At 42.1% G+C, this 15,718-nt stretch overlaps 1 protein-coding gene and 1 long non-coding RNA gene across 4 annotated transcripts in view; both read left to right on the forward strand.

The window, feature by feature from the left end:
- Positions 1 to 126: 126 nt before the first annotated feature.
- LOC106907694 (proline-rich protein 12-like) overlaps positions 127 to 15,718 on the forward strand; it is a 110,356-nt gene continuing 94,764 nt past the window's right edge. For both annotated transcript variants that reach the window (XM_088007999.1, XM_088008000.1), the window contains exon 1: positions 127 to 667. In XM_088007999.1, the coding sequence (XP_087864125.1) occupies positions 585 to 667 (83 nt within the window). In that variant the 5' untranslated portion in view covers positions 127 to 584. The remainder of the gene's footprint in view (positions 668 to 15,718) is intronic.
- Positions 3,748 to 7,282, forward strand: LOC148157822 (uncharacterized). 2 transcript variants are annotated; one of them, XR_015764051.1, is made up of 4 exons: positions 3,748 to 5,561; positions 5,657 to 5,837; positions 5,978 to 6,120; positions 6,220 to 7,282. It is a non-coding gene; the product is annotated as an uncharacterized LOC148157822 (long non-coding RNA). The 2 variants fall into 2 exon arrangements; XR_015764050.1 differs by having other exon boundaries at positions 3,748 to 5,837.

Raw genomic sequence — 15,718 nt, forward strand, 5'->3', positions numbered from 1 at the left:
GTGTTTTGAATTAGTCCCACATATTCACCTAAATGTTGTGAGTCCTTGAATCTCTCTACATGTGTTGGCTCTGATTCTTGATATTTCCTCACAGGGATATAAATCTACAGTCTTCCAATACATGTTAGACACGCAGTGTGTTTGTGTGTTACACAGATAAGCTCAGTCATTTCATCTCAGAAAAATGGCGTCTTGTGAACAATATGAGGGAAATAGCTTCAGTGTACTTGCGAGGCAGGAGCAGCTGTGCGACTGAATCCAGCCTCTGGCTCATCAAAGTAGCTCCAGAACACGCAGCATCTGCTCTGTGGCCCATCAACTTAATACAACAGACAATAGACAGGGAAATATATGAGAAGAGAGGCGAGGGGAGGAGGTGCTCCTGGCTGCTGTATCTCCCCTCTTTCTCTCCCCCCGCCCCCCATTTCACCGAGTCTACAGGCTCGTCAAGCAGAGAAATAAACAGAATCGAGCGCTGAGGAGAGAGGACGGTCCTCCAACCCTCCCTCCCCCTCCCCTCGTCTCTCTCTCTCTCTCGCGCGCGCGCGCGCTATCTGTCCATCTTCATCCAGCCTCTTCTTTTCATGGAGAGGAATTATCCCACAGCAGGATTTGGAGACCTAGGGGCTGGGACGGGATGGAATTACGACAGATCGGCGAAAGCAAGGTAAGCATGTGGTGGTGGGAAGGAAGGAGGCTCAGATGAAACAATGCCAGTGAACAGTGCTGCCTGCGCCGCTGCATTCAGCCACAGAGGCACGGTGCTGCTGCTGGCGCTTCACGGCCACCAGTCTCAGGTACAGCAAGCAGTATTGTCATCCAGGAAAGGGGAGGGGTGTCGGGGGCTGTCTCTAACTAAAATGCATGGAATGCGTTGGAAGGTTAATAGTGATCTGAAGACCAAGGAGAGGAGAAATATGAAGGGGGATGGGTTGTTGCGAGCAGAGACTAATAAAAATAAGAGAAATGACTTGCAGGTTTCATCACTGCATTGTCTCCTGTCTCCTTTGTCTTGCTTATTGGCTTCACCAGTGCATGACAGGTCTCCCCGGCTGCTGTACTGGAACGCCACTTAATTAGATATTTTCAAAATTAAAAGAGATTTACTGTCAGCAGTCATCAGGCAAAGTAATGCAATACACGGATCTACTGACAAGTGAAAGAGAGCGCAGAGGTACGTATGTTTCTGATCTGAGTGGAGAACAAAAGTTCCCTGTCTCTGCTCGAGCCGTGTACCTGCCGAGGTGCGCGGGGCGGCTCGAGCTCAATCAACTGACGCAACTGGAACATAAAGGTGGGAACGTTCTTTCCTTATCAGTGAACAATACTTTACAGTAATGTCACATGACAGACGACGTTGTTCAGGATATCACGCCGTTTAATTTTACGCGGTAGGGCTAACACTTCCACAATGTTAATAGTTTCGGCTCCTGCTCGCAGGATGTTTCCCACGGTAGGAGGCTGGAGACCTGTCCGTTGACGGATACGTCGAGTTTAATCAAGCTCACGGTAGACTTTGTGGGTATGTGTCTGTAAATTGGGGGGAGGCAGATTAAATGCAGCGTCCTTTCACGACCACATTGTCTTTAAAGGGCGGCCTGAGAGTTACGTTAAAGTTAGCATAGCTCCGTGTTAGCTTTTGTCCACATTAGCGGTCGCCTTGACAACCACATCAGTCTACCGTCTAGGCATGCAAGCTGATTGGAGTGAGATTGTGGTTTACTCCACTATCTTCCGGCCCAACTGTTGATGTATTAACAGGTTATGTGAATAAGCTGGTCCAGCTTCAATCACTATTCATGTCTGCAGTCTGTATTTCATGTGAAAACGGCATCTATTATCACTGGGAAAACTTACTTTTTTTATCATAATAATAAAACTAATAATAATAATAATAATAATAGCGTTCTATATAAGACACTGGTATTTGGGAAGACCAAATTCTAGCAAAGTTGTAATCATATGAAAATTAAATAATTGATATCTTCGCTCTCTCTGGAAGTTTAGATGAGTTAAAAGGTTTGTGTAACTCTTCTTGTCTAGTTGTCGGTTACCTAGTACAATACAGAACTAGAGAAATGGCTGTTCCTAGCGAAACAGCCGTGAGAATGCATATTTGCAAAATGACTGCTGCAGAAATGCAAGAAAAAGTAGAGAAAAGCGTTAGAAGTAGGAAATAGCAGAAGAAATTGAAATAGTTAAAACAGTGAAATTGAAATAGTTTAAACAGTTGAACAGTGAAACATAGCAAACAGTAGAAATTAGCTGAAGCACAAATTAGTACACAACCAGAAATATCTAAAGAAGTGAAACTTAACATAAAGGGCCAAAGAAGCATATTTGCAGAATGATTGATGGAGAAATATAAGAAACTTGAGAACAAACGGTAAGAAGATGGAAAAAAGCATAAGAAAGCTAGTCACATATTGTATAAATCATTTGCCAAGTAGTGACACTTAGTAAAGGTGTTGCAGAATTCAGCTGAAGAAGCAAAAGTTTGTGTGCAACCTGAATTACTTGAAAAAGTCAAAAAGTGAAACAGAGCGTAAGAAAGACCATAATTATACACACACACACACACACATATATATATATATATATATATATATATATATATATATATATATATATATATATATATAGTCTCACCTGTCATCATGGAAAAATAATATAAAATAAAATCATTTATAAAGATTTTTTTCACCCTGTGGTTTGTACTATAAATACTATAAAGTTCCTATTTTTCATTTAACTAAAATATGATGATGTTTTTTCTTCAAAATCGCTGAATTTTCCCATTGAAATGCTTGGAAAAGAAGCCGGTGAGGCAGCACCGAGCTGATTCTCACCTGGGATTGCACAACCTCTCGCTAACTGCACCGGTTGCCATGCTCCTTCTGTCTGTACGTTGCCAATAAAATGGTTAAAACATTTAATTTATGAACTGATTTTCCATAATTTAGCTTATGTATTTAATGTACTGTGTTTTTATTGTCACCAACTGAGTGTGTAACGTGATTTGTGTGATGAGGAGAGATCATAAACGACGGAGAACAGATGCGGAGTGAGGCAGGCAGTTCTCGTGCCTCATCGCTGGGGGCGCTCATGAACCCAGACAGTGTGACTGCACAACTGCAGAGTAAGAGACGGTAACAGCGAGTTAGCAATACAGTAGCTGCTCTGATACAGAGAGCGAGAAAGACGTGGTTTGAGTTGTACTTTAACGGTTTTTCCCTTTGCTTTTAAGCACAGCACGAAATTAATAATATCTACATGTCTAAGTTTGATTGAGATCACGGAATCATGAATGGCATGTAAAGGAATAGCCTTTTTGCCCTCCAGCATTGTAGCATGCGAGAAATTTCCTTATGTAAACAATAACATGCAGGGGGTCTAGATTTGTAAATCCGATTATAATTAAGTCGGTGCCTCACCAGGTATGAACCTCACTGCAAGTCACTAATATATCTATATCTATATCTATATATATATATACATCCATGGATATATATACAATAACATATATTGTATATATATATATGTTATTGTATGTGTATATATATATACTATCTTTTAGCTTTTCAACTAAAAGATAGTTGAAATCTTTTATTTGAAAAGATTTCAACTAAAAGATTGAAATCTTTTAGTTGAAAGATTTCAATCTTTCAACTAGATTGAAATCTAGTGTGTGTGTGTGTGTGTGTGTGTGTGTGTGTCTCTGGACATATATATGTCCAGAGACACGCAGAGGCAGGCAGTTCTCGTGTCTCATCGCTGGGGGCGCTCATGAACCCAGACATTGTGACTCCACAACTGCAGAGTAAGAGACGGTAACAGCGAGTTAGCAATACAGTAGCTGCTCTGATACAGAGAGCGAGAAAGACGTGGTTTTGAGCTGTACTCTCACGGTTTCTCCCTTTGCTTTTAAGCACAGCACGAAATTAATAATATCTACATCTCTAAGTTTTATTGAGATAACGGAATTATTCTGCGGCGGCATCGGAATAATAAAGGAATAGCCTTTTTGTCCTCCAGGATTGTACGCATGTGCGAAATTTCCCTATGTAAACAACATGCAGGGGGTCTATATTTGTAAATCCGATTATAATTAAGTCAGTGCCTCACCAGCTATAAAGCTCACCGCACAAAATGTTCAAAATGCTTTTTGCAGATTTGCATGCAACTATTAAATATTTTTTGTGTGATTATCACATTATGATGTACATTTTTTAATGTTTGTGATGGTAAACCATACAAAGATATGCTTTTTTCTAAAATAGCCAAATAAGTTTGGTAAACCAAGAGATGGTTAATTTCTAAATGGATTGGAAAATTTGGGACTTGAGGTAAAAAAATTACCATAACCACACTGACATTAGATGCAAAATAAATAAATTGAATATAAAACTGGAAAATTGCACTGTGTAATAATGCTGCACACATCAAAAGGCAAACTAAAAATGTACTCATTTCTATTTATTTTCTTTACATGCTGTCAATACACAATGTCAATTCATAAAATGTCACAGAACTTTTTCATTGCAGTCCAGTCAAACAAACATTTCATTTGATTCAGACTATCAAGCAGTACAGTATTCTGAATTATTCAAAGTAAACAGTATCTAAAAAAACCCAGCAGATTGCGTTGAATTAATGATATTTACCATTCACTCCTTCTCAATGAGCACACAAAAGTGAAAAACGTTTGCTGTGTGTCATTGACTTTTTTGCAATCCTCATACCGAGCAACAGTGGAGAGGAAAAACTCCCTTTAACAGGAAGAAACCTCTGACAGATCCGGGCTCGATACAAGCAGCCATCTGCCACGACTGACTGGGCACAAAAACAGCTTTCTGTGCAACAAAAAACTGATCAATGTGGAATTATTTTTGATTATGAAAATGATCAAAAATGATTTATGCTTTATAGTTTAGTAAAAAAAAAACCTCACTGAAGCATGACAAAGTAGTAGGAATACTACTAATTAGTAGTATTCCTAGTACTAGTGAAATTGGAGGTGTACAAGTTACACAGATACATAAAAACTTGCAAGGACATGGTTAATTATATTTAGAAATATTGTCATTCTTAACCTTAAAGAATGGAATGTGAATTGCAATTAAGAAAATGTAAAGATTACAAAGCCTCTAATGAAAAAAATGTGACCAAACCCCCCACCCCAAGAAACAAAAAAAAAAATTCAGTTTAAAATTTAGTATCTGAGTAAAGTTTATCTTATTGTTAAACTATACTAGTTGAAAACCCTCTTTCTAATTTTGCTAATGATTAAAATTGACAATGCTTTTCTGTGATCACTCATTTCTTTTCCCTGATGTCTATATTAACCTGCTCAAATAGCATAAGTGTGGCAATCCTTTGCCATACCAGTTTACCAGCTGATACCCCACATGGATACAGGATTCACAGTTGTGTAACATGTGACAAGTCACAAGTTTACACACTGTGAGTCCTGTCTTATTCCCACTATACCTGAGCTCCAACACCTGCTTAAAATGAAGCCATTTCTCTCAGTTTTTCATAGCAAAGCCCATGAATGTAAGGTAAGGAACACTGACCAGGCATTGAATAACTTTGCTGGTACATACTGCATAAACATCTTTGACACAGTTGATGTTGTTTGTATATGTTTGTGCAGACACAGATGGACACAAAGCTTGTGCCAAGGCTCATCGCAAGATCAGAAAGGAGAAAACATCTTAGCATTGGCTTTAGAAGATGTTGGTCACTTGAACACTGATACAGACACAGAAGTTCCAGGATCTTTGGAAGAGATCCTGTCCAGTGACACAACATTGCCATGGCAGCATCACACAGTGGTAAATAAACATACACCAATATATTTTATACTCTCATCATACCTGGTAGATAATGTTACTAAATACTCCAGGTGTTGACCTAAACTTACAAATTTAAACTTTTACTGAGTTGATTTGTCCTTTTCATAAATACATTTCAGACCCTGTCAGTCTTCACACAAAAACAAGGGCAATCGATGACATCATGATAGTAAACAGACTGGAAGAGGAAAAGAGGATCCTTGTTGGAATCTCTTTCCATCATTGGAAATCTCTGTCATCCTATGAAGACACTCTAAAGGAGGTAAATTTAAAAAAATGTTTTTAAGTAATGCATAAACATACCAAAAGTTAAAGCATCTAAATTTTGTATTTTTATTTTTATTGATGTTCAACTTTAAAGGTTTGTCCTGTGCCCTAACTGACGAATGTCCAAGAGGTCTCCAGAGAGCTGCAGCACCAACAGATGAAGCTGCAGGCAACAGAGTATTATCTACAGCAGGGGAGCCCAATGTGGGTCCTGGAGGCCCGGCATCCTGTGTGTTTTATTCTCTCCCTTGTTTAACACACCTGCATCAAATGATGGCTCGTTAGAAGGCCTAAGAAGAACACTGACAAGCTGAAAAGGTTGTTACTACCAGCAGGGAGAGAAATAAAACATGCAGGATGCCGGGCCACTAGAACCGACTTTGGACACCCCTGATCTACAGACTTTGTCAGGAGGAGAGAGTGTTACCTTTGACGACAACTTCAGTAGTGACTGATAATAGTCTGTAATCATTTGTGAATGTACTGCTGACAAAGATCTACACTGGTGTGACAGTGTTCTTTGTCAGTGACATATATACATATACATATATATATATATATATAATATATATATATATATATATATATATATATAGTTTGCTCATAAGTCACAAAGAGACACCTTGTAATTTGTTCTTGTGTTTTCATGTTTCCAAATTGGCAGTGTTTTATCTTGTTGATTCTTTTTTTTAATAGTTAATTTGTTTGTGCCTTTGTATTTTCTAAAAGGGCTTATTAGAGCTGTAATTACTTCCACAGGCATATCATTGAGTGTGTTTCTTTTTCACTTATGTTTCTGCACATCTAGTGTATTTTCTATGTAATAATAAGAGAAATTGTAATTAATTTAATAGTTTGTTACTATTTTTACTTCAAGTGGAATAATAACACTTGTGCTTATGTTGAGCAGTTAAAAATGGCTACAATGCTACGTTAAGCAGTCTCAGTGATTCTGTAGTAACTAACATAGCCAAGACATCTTTTTGGATCTTCTACTTTTATTTTCTTTTTTATTGATATGTGCAGCTCTGACTTATTTCTTAATCCAAAGAATGCACAAAGTGTGTACTGGTGGAACAATTTCTTATCCTTGGTCAATTGAATGCGGTTCAGTTTGTCTGTCAATGTCTTTATTAAAAAGAAATAAGTAAAATAAAGTTTGAGTACTTGTCAAAGTGATTTTTTAATACGGTATTCAGTTATGATTTTGTTTAATGACATGCATTTATACAAAAATCATAAAGGCATGATTTTATAAACAAAACAGCATCTAATTTAGTGGACTCTTCAGGACATGTTCTGTATCCATCAGCTGATGACAAGTCAGTAATGAAGGATATTAAAATGTTGGACGAACAAGAAGTGGTTTCAAAAAATTGTCAGGAGAAATGAGTTGTTCAGCTTTTAGGTACTCTTTAAGGACATATGAAAATTAGTTATAATTGCATACATAGACCTAGCATTATTCAAGCATGTCTATGTTCAACAGTTGACAGGTGAAATAGGAAGAAGGTTTGGTAGAAAAACTTGCTGTCAGTGTCATTTAGTTGAAATGCTTCAGATTTGGACGCAACTTCTTTTTTATAACAAAGGGTCCCAACTTAGTGAAATAATCTTAATGAAATGTACAACATTAACTTGGTATTTGGATGCATTTACAAACCAAAAGGGGGAAACCTCTATTTCACCTACAATAATTAGATGGACACAATTTTAACTTAGATTCTCTTTAGGCCTTTTCTCTGCAGGCTTATGAAATGATGAAATAAACCACAGAGGCCTGAGACACCATCAGGCAAATCATTCTTTTCCCACCAGAGCAGATTTAGAGTCGGGCTACAGAGCTCAATTCTAGAGAAAATGCATCTTTAAACCAATACTTTCATAAAGCATTTGAAGATTAAGCCATCTCTACCACTCAATTTGAGATTAGTGATGGAGTTAGGGTTAACCCTAACCCCAATCTAACCCTAGATTGTTTTTATACAGTTTAACATAGTGCTTTTCTCCTAGAGAAACACTATGTCAATCAAACATAATTTAGATTACTATGCTAACGTAGTTTAAATTACAGTAGACTCAAACTGATTCAATATTAATTTACTAAACTGTAATGTTGAAGGACTTCAATCTGGGTTTCTTGGGCATACACAAAATAAGCTGCAAACTTGAACTTAAATACTTCTTAACCTTAGACAGGTAAACATGCTATGCAAAATACTTCTCCTTAAAACTTTTTTTATGTGTAAATACTGATCACGTTGATTAAAACACATAACAAATAGCTTCACACAGTTCTACAAGTGTGCAGGAAACGAATCTGTTACACAGTTTAACCTTGCGTCATGCCTTAAAGACAACACACAGGGCAAACTTGACCAGCCTACAATGACGGCCAGCTTGTCAGGCAAAAAGTCTTTATAAATCCCATGATGACTCTTTCTGTATCAAATGAACAGTTTCACTACATTTTGAAGTAACATTTCTGAGTGTATCGTTGACCTTAATTTTATTTGGCAACAGACAAATACGGTTGTCATCTTATTGAAAACCTTATTACCCCCCCCACCTCCCACAACGTGCTGATAGTGTTCCTTTCTTCTCTTAATCAGTCTGCCGTATGATGGCTGCGTTCCATTTCAGATTCCCGCCGATCAGCCGTGCAAGAATTTCTAGAACTAACTATGCGGAGCTGGGATGTTTATAAAAATATTTTCTGTGGTTTATGATAATAAATTATGTAAGATCAAGTCTGAAACATGACTTTATATATATATAATTTAAAAAAAAAATTCCCTTCTCACCCTCCGTGGGTGGTCTCTCTTTTTCATCCTCTGAGCTCGGGTCCTCTACCAGAGGCCTGGGAGCTTGAGGGTTCTGCGCAGTATCTTGGCTGTGCCTAGAACTGCACATTTCTGGACTGAGATGTCTGATGTTGTTCTTGGGATCTGTTTGAGCCACTGCTCCAGTTTGGGGGTGACTGCCCCGAGGGCCCTGATGACCACAGGCACCACTGTGGTCTTCACCTTCCAGGTCTTTTCCAGTTCCTCTCTGAGGCCCTGGTATTTCTCCAGTTTCTCATGCTCCTTTTTCCTGATGTTGTGGTCACTTGGTATTGCTACATCCACCACAACGGCTTTCCTCTGTTCTTTATCCACCACCACAATGTCTGGTTGGTTCGCCATTACCATCTTGTCTATCTGGATCTGGAAGTCCCACAGAATCTTAGCTCGGTCATTCTCCACCACCTTTGGGGGTGTTCCCCACTTCGATCTCGGGGCTTCCAGTCCATATTCTGCACAGATGTTCCTGTACACTATGCCTGCCACTTGGTTATGTCGTTCCATGTACGCTTTACCTGCCAGCATCTTGCACCCTGCTGTTATGTGCTGGACTGTCTCAGAGGCCTCCTTGCACAACCTACACCTTGGGTCTTGTCTGGTATGGTAGATCTGAGTCTCTATTGCTCTGGTGTTTAGGGCCTGTTCCTGTGCAGCCAGGAAGAGGGCTTCTGTGCTGTCCTTGAGTCCAGCTTTCTCCAGCCATTGGTAGGATTTCCTGATATTAGCCACTTCAGTTATTTGTCGGTGGTACATCCCATGTAGGGGCTTGTCCTCCCACGATGGTACCTCTAGCACCTCGTCTTCTGTTCCCCATTGCCTGAGACATTCGCTGAGCACATCGTCCGTTGAGGCTTTGTCCTTGATGTATTTATGGATCTTGGATGTTTCATCCTGGACAGTGGCTCTCACACTCACTAGTCCTTTGCCTCCTTCCTTACGGCTTGTGTACAGTCTCAGGGTGCTGGATTTGGGGTGGAACCCTCCATGCATGGTGAGTAGCTTCCGAGTCTTAACATCCGTGGCCTTCATCTCTTCCATTGGCCAGCTAATTATTCCGGCAGGGTATCTGATTACTGGTAAGGCATAGCTGTTTATTGCACGGATCTTGTTCTTGCCATTGAGCTGGCTTCTCAGGACTTGCCTTATTCATTGGAGGTATTTGGCTGTGGCTCCTTTCCTTGTGACCTCATCAAGGTTGCCATTTGCTTGTGGTATTCCCAGGTACTTGTAACTGTCCTCAATGTCTGCTAATGTTCCTTCTGGGAGTGAGACCCCTTCTGTGCGGACGACCTCCGCTCTCTTTGTAACCATCCGAGCACACTTCTCTAGTCCGAATGACATCCCAATGTCAGCGCTGTAGATTCTGGTGGTGTGGATCAGTGAGTCGATGTCTCGCTTGCTCTTGGCGTACAGCTTGATGTCATCCATGTAGAGGAGGTGACTGATTGTGGCCCCATTCTTGAGTCGGTATCCGTAGCCAGTCTTGTTGATGATTTGGCTGAGAGGGTTCAGGCCTATGCAGAACAGCAGTGGGGACAGAGCATCTCCTTGGTATATGCCACATTTGATGGACACTTGTGCAAGTGGTTTGCAGTTGGTTTCAAGGGTGGTTTTCCACAGCCCCATCGAGTTTGCAATGAAGGCTCTTAGAGTCCTATTGATGTTGTACATCTCTAAGCATTCAATGATCCAAGTGTGTGGCATTGAGTCATAGGCTTTCTTGTAATCAATCCAAGCGGTGCACAGGTTGGTGTGTCGGCATTTGCAGTCTCGGGCGACTGTGTGGTCTACAAGGCTCCTCTGCTGTTTATGCCGATGCCCTTCTGTGTCGTGCTCATGTATTTATCCATGTGCCCACTTATCTTAGCCGCTATGATGCCTGACATGAGCTTCCATGTTGTAGAGAGACAGGTTATTGGGCGATAGTTGGATGGGACTGAACCCTTTGAGGGATCCTTCTGGATCAGGATTGTGCGCCCTTCAGTTAACCATTCAGGGTGAGTCCCATTTTGTAGCAGCTGGTTCAGTTGAGCTGCCAGTCGCTCATGGAGGGCAGTGAGTTTCTTTAGCCAGTAGGCATGGATCATGTCAGGCCCTGGTGCTGTCCAGTTTTTCATACCCGAGACTCTTTCTTGGACATCTGCCACAGTGATGGTTACCGGGGCTTGTTCAGGGAGGTTGCTGTGGTCCTCTCATAGAGAGGTTAGCCAATGTGCATTGCTGTTGTGGGACGCCTCCCTTTCCCATATGCCTTTCCAGTATTGTATCTCCAGCCTTGGTGGGTCTGCTCTGTTGTTAGTACCCTGCCATTGAGAGTACACTTTAGCTGGTTGGATGGAGAAGAGCCGGTTAATTCTCCTGGCTTCATTCTCTCTTGTGTATCTCTTTTGGCGGCTGGCCAAGGCTTGGAGCCTTTGTTTGGCAGTTTCGAGTGCTTCAGGTATGGGCATCTGGCTGTACTTCTCGGGTACTGATCTTTTCATTGCACCCCTTAGGAGCTCTGACAGTTGACTCACTTCCCTCCTTGTTATCTTGATCTTAGCCTCTAACTGTCTTTTCCATGGTGGATATTGGGTCTCATGGTTGCTCTTATAGCCAAGCATCTCAAGGATCACTGATGCTGAGTTGTATATCAGTTCATTAGTTTCAGGTATGGTGTTGGTAGGGATCGTTCTCAATGCTGCATTCACATCTTCAATGAGACTTTCTGATGGTACTTCACTCAGCCGTTGTAATTGGCATCGGGGTTGTCTGGTGTTCATTCGGGCCATGATTCTCTCTCTCAGGTCAGTTGCTGCCTCGTTCAGCTCAGATGGTTCGTTCATTACTGGGGCTACATACCCAGTCTCTGGGCGGGTAGTTGTAGTTAACTCCCTTCTGACCTGGCGTCCTGGCTCCTCCCCTTTGTGTTGTACCTCGTCAATCTCAAGTTGTGATAGCAGTTGCCGTTTGCGGATGTTGGAACACTGAGCAGTTGTTTGGCAGTTAGTGTCGACTGGGGATGTCGAAGTAACCATTCCTCCCACAGTCTTTGCATGTAGCCCCTCTGACTAGGGTTACTTGAGTAGTAGCATTCCAACAGATCCATGTTTTCATCTCTCACCCATTTCCGTCTTGTTCCATTTTTCATCAAGGTGCTCTGGTTCCCCAGCACCTGACGCAGACCTTGTTTGGCCGGGCGACGTCTGAGCCGGCATGTCGTGCTTATCAATGTCTCTCATGGTATGAGGTATATAGCTCCAAGGGTCTTGCCTAAGGACCCACACTGCATAGCTCAATTTCACTGTTGTTAATGTTTGCCCCAGCCTGGATTCGAACCCGGGTCGAAGACTGGTGACTTACCCACTGAGCTATGCATATATATATATATATATATATATATATATATATATATATGGATCATGTCATGTCAGGCCCTGGTGCTGTCCAGTTTTTCATACCCGAGACTCTTTCTTGGACATCTGCCACAGTGATGGTTACCGGGGCTTGTTCAGGGAGGTTGCTGTGGTCCTCTCATAGAGAGGTTAGCCAATGTGCATTGCTGTTGTGGGACGCCTCCCTTTCCCATATGCCTTTCCAGTATTGTTCAGTCTCCAGCCTTGGTGGAGCTGAACCAAGCTCCACCAAGCTTGGTTCAGCTACTCATCTTCACACGTGGCAATGTCTCTCAGTGTACCATGTCATGTTTGACTGGGGTGGGGATACACTGTCACATGGTGGATTAGTTATATATATATATATATATATATATATATATATATATATATATATATATATATATATATGCAAATGTATATTTTTGTTTGTGTGTTCATCAAAATTGTGTATGGCATTTGTGACATAGGTTTATTAAAATGTGTTGTTCTAATACAGTCAGTTGATCTGGACATTACAATGTATTTTTATTGCTCTTCATCAATAACTTCACTTAAAGTTGCTGTGTTTAAAAATAAATGTACTGCATTTGAAAGCAATTTTATTATAGCATTTTGCAAATACAGTCTTGATTGACAAAATACATGACACAAAAAGGATCATATTAAAATTATAGCTTTTTAAGATAAAAAACACTTCCAATTAGTTATATTAAAATCAAGTTGTGCTTATTTTGTTAGGTATTCTTATAGACTTTGCTTTGTACATCCACATCAACATTAAAAACACTCAAAAAGAAATGTGTACAATACCATGTTTAAAGTTTTTAAGACTTTAGGTCATATTTACTGAACAAAATCTACAAACAATTCTGTTCTAAATTTCAAGACTTAATACAGGCACAATACCTGGCCTGATGCAGTGACTCAATCAGCCTCACTTAGACTTTTACAGAACTTGACAAAAAATGTGTCAGTAAACAGCCCAACATAAGCTTACATATATTACAACCATAACATTCATTTCAGTGAATGGCCGAAAACAATATTACACAGAGAACTTCGTAAAATGGTCAAACTGCAGTAAAAAAAAAAGAAAAGAAATTAATACTTTGTAATACAAAAAAGAAAAAGTAACATCATGGAAGGACTTTTTCACTGTCTGAAGGAAGTGGCACTTGGTGTCATGGTGGGTTTTAAGAGTCGAACCCACATGCATAAACTCTCACAGAGAGAAGGGGTAAATGCAATCATTTATTTACAAAATGTACAAGTAATTACAAGGCAAAGAATGGATGACAAGAACCAGGAAATCCGGAACGGCTGCAATCAAGAGAGCGAGGTGGTGAGTTGAATGGAGATGGAAAACAGCAAACTCTGGAGAATGGTTTGGTACTTACTCTGAGGCTTAGGATTGGCGGAGGGGAGTGGGTTCCAGGTAAGGGTATCACAAAGGGGGCATAGGAAGGGTGCTGGTGTTGGAGGGCGGACAGGTAGACCAAGTAGGAGGCTCCGAGGACAGCGGGGCAGAGCGGGCTCCCCACTAGAGAGAGATCTTTCAACTGAGAGTCCTAGGCCAGAAGACTTGAGAAACCTTCTCCGGAGTCTCTCGTAGGCGTCCACTGTAGGCAACACTCTGGCAGAGAAGTGCTGGCAACCCGCTGCTTATATCCTCCTCCTGGGAGATGGTAATGATCCTCAGGTGCATCCTGTTAAGCCCGTCAGCACACCCTCCTGTCAAAGCATGAATCACTGGCGCCCTCTCCCGGATAGTTGGTGATGCTGAAAATGAAAACAAAACCTTCCCCAACCTGGTACCCAACAGTACCCCCCCCCCCTTCAACGACCGCCACCCGGCGGTCCAGAAGAACCAGAGGGTTGGGAGGAACGAAAATCAGTGATAAGGGAGGGATCCAAAATAAAAGAACCGGGCACCCATAACCGATCCTCAGGGCCGTAGCCCTCCCAGTCTACTAAATATTGCCAACCCCGCCCACGCCGGCGAGACTCCACAATCCGGTGGACAGTATATGCTGTGTGGCCGTCGATCTCATGTGGGGGGGGGGGGCTCTTCAGGTGGGCACAACGGGCTTAAGCGCACTGGCTTGACTTGGGAAACGTGGAAAGTAGGATGAACACGGAGGGAAGTCGACAGGCGCAGGCGGACGGCAGATGGACCAATGACCTTCTCAATAACATATGGACCAATGAAACGGGGGGCCAGTTTCCTGGAAACAGATTTCAACGGAATGTCCCTGGTGGAGAGCCAAACCTTCTGACCTGGTTTGTAGGTGGGCGCAGCCCTCCTCTTGCAATCGGCCCAGCGACGATTTTGCTCCGCTGTGCGATTAAGGGCGGCAACAGTCTTGTCCCAGATGGCCCTGCACCGCCAGTAGCAGCGGAAGTGTGTGAATTGTGGGCATACTCTACCCAGGGCAGGTGACAGCTCCAGTCGGCAGGGTTGGACGCAGTGAGGCATCTGAGAGTGGCCTCCATCTCTTGGTTCATGTGCTCGACCTGGCCGTTGGACTGTGGGTGATAACCAGACGTGAGTGAAACCTTGGCCCCCAATGCTGCACAGAAATGTCTCCACACTTGCGCCGAGAACTGAGGACCTCGGTCTGACAGAATGTCAAGGGGAATACCATGCAAACGGAACACATGCTTGACCAGGAGCTGGGCAGTTTGGAAAGCCGATGGTAATTTCCTCAGTGGAATCAAATGGCAGGCCTTAGAAAAACGGTCAATAATAGTGAGGATAGTGGTCATCCCTTTAGAGGAAGGGAGACCGGTGACAAAATCCACTGCTATGTGGGACCAAGGCCGTTTAGGTGTATGCAACGGTTGCAGTAGACCGGCTGGAGGCTGATGGGTGGGTTTACAACGGGCACAGACGGAACATGCCAAAACGAACTCCCTAACATCCTTGTGAAGAGACGGTCACCAAAAACGATGAGAAGCCAGGGCTATGGTTCTGCTAATGCCGGGGTGGGCTGAAAATTTTGAAGAATGTAGCCAAGTGATTACACGAGCTCGCATGGCCGAAGGAACATAGATCCTGCCGGGGGGACCCACACCCGGATCTGGCTCTGATTGTTGTGCTTGTTTAACCAAGTCCTCAATCTCCCAGGTAACCACAGCCACAGAACAGCTCGGAGGGAGGATAGGTGCTGGGAGTTTATCAGAGTCATCAGGAGAGTATAATCTGGATAAGGCATCTGGCTTGATATTCTTGGAGCCTGGGCGAAAAGAGATGGACAGATTGAAACGTGAAAAGAACAAAGACCAGCGGGACTGACGAGCGTTCAGCCTCCTAGCGGACTGCAGGTAGGCCAAATTCTTATGGTCTGTCCACACCACGACTGGATGTTCCGCT

This window comes from Poecilia mexicana, unplaced genomic scaffold, assembly GCF_051168715.1.
Source record: "Poecilia mexicana isolate PSO_F unplaced genomic scaffold, ASM5116871v1 scaffold_8, whole genome shotgun sequence".
Taxonomy (NCBI): domain Eukaryota; kingdom Metazoa; phylum Chordata; class Actinopteri; order Cyprinodontiformes; family Poeciliidae; genus Poecilia; species Poecilia mexicana.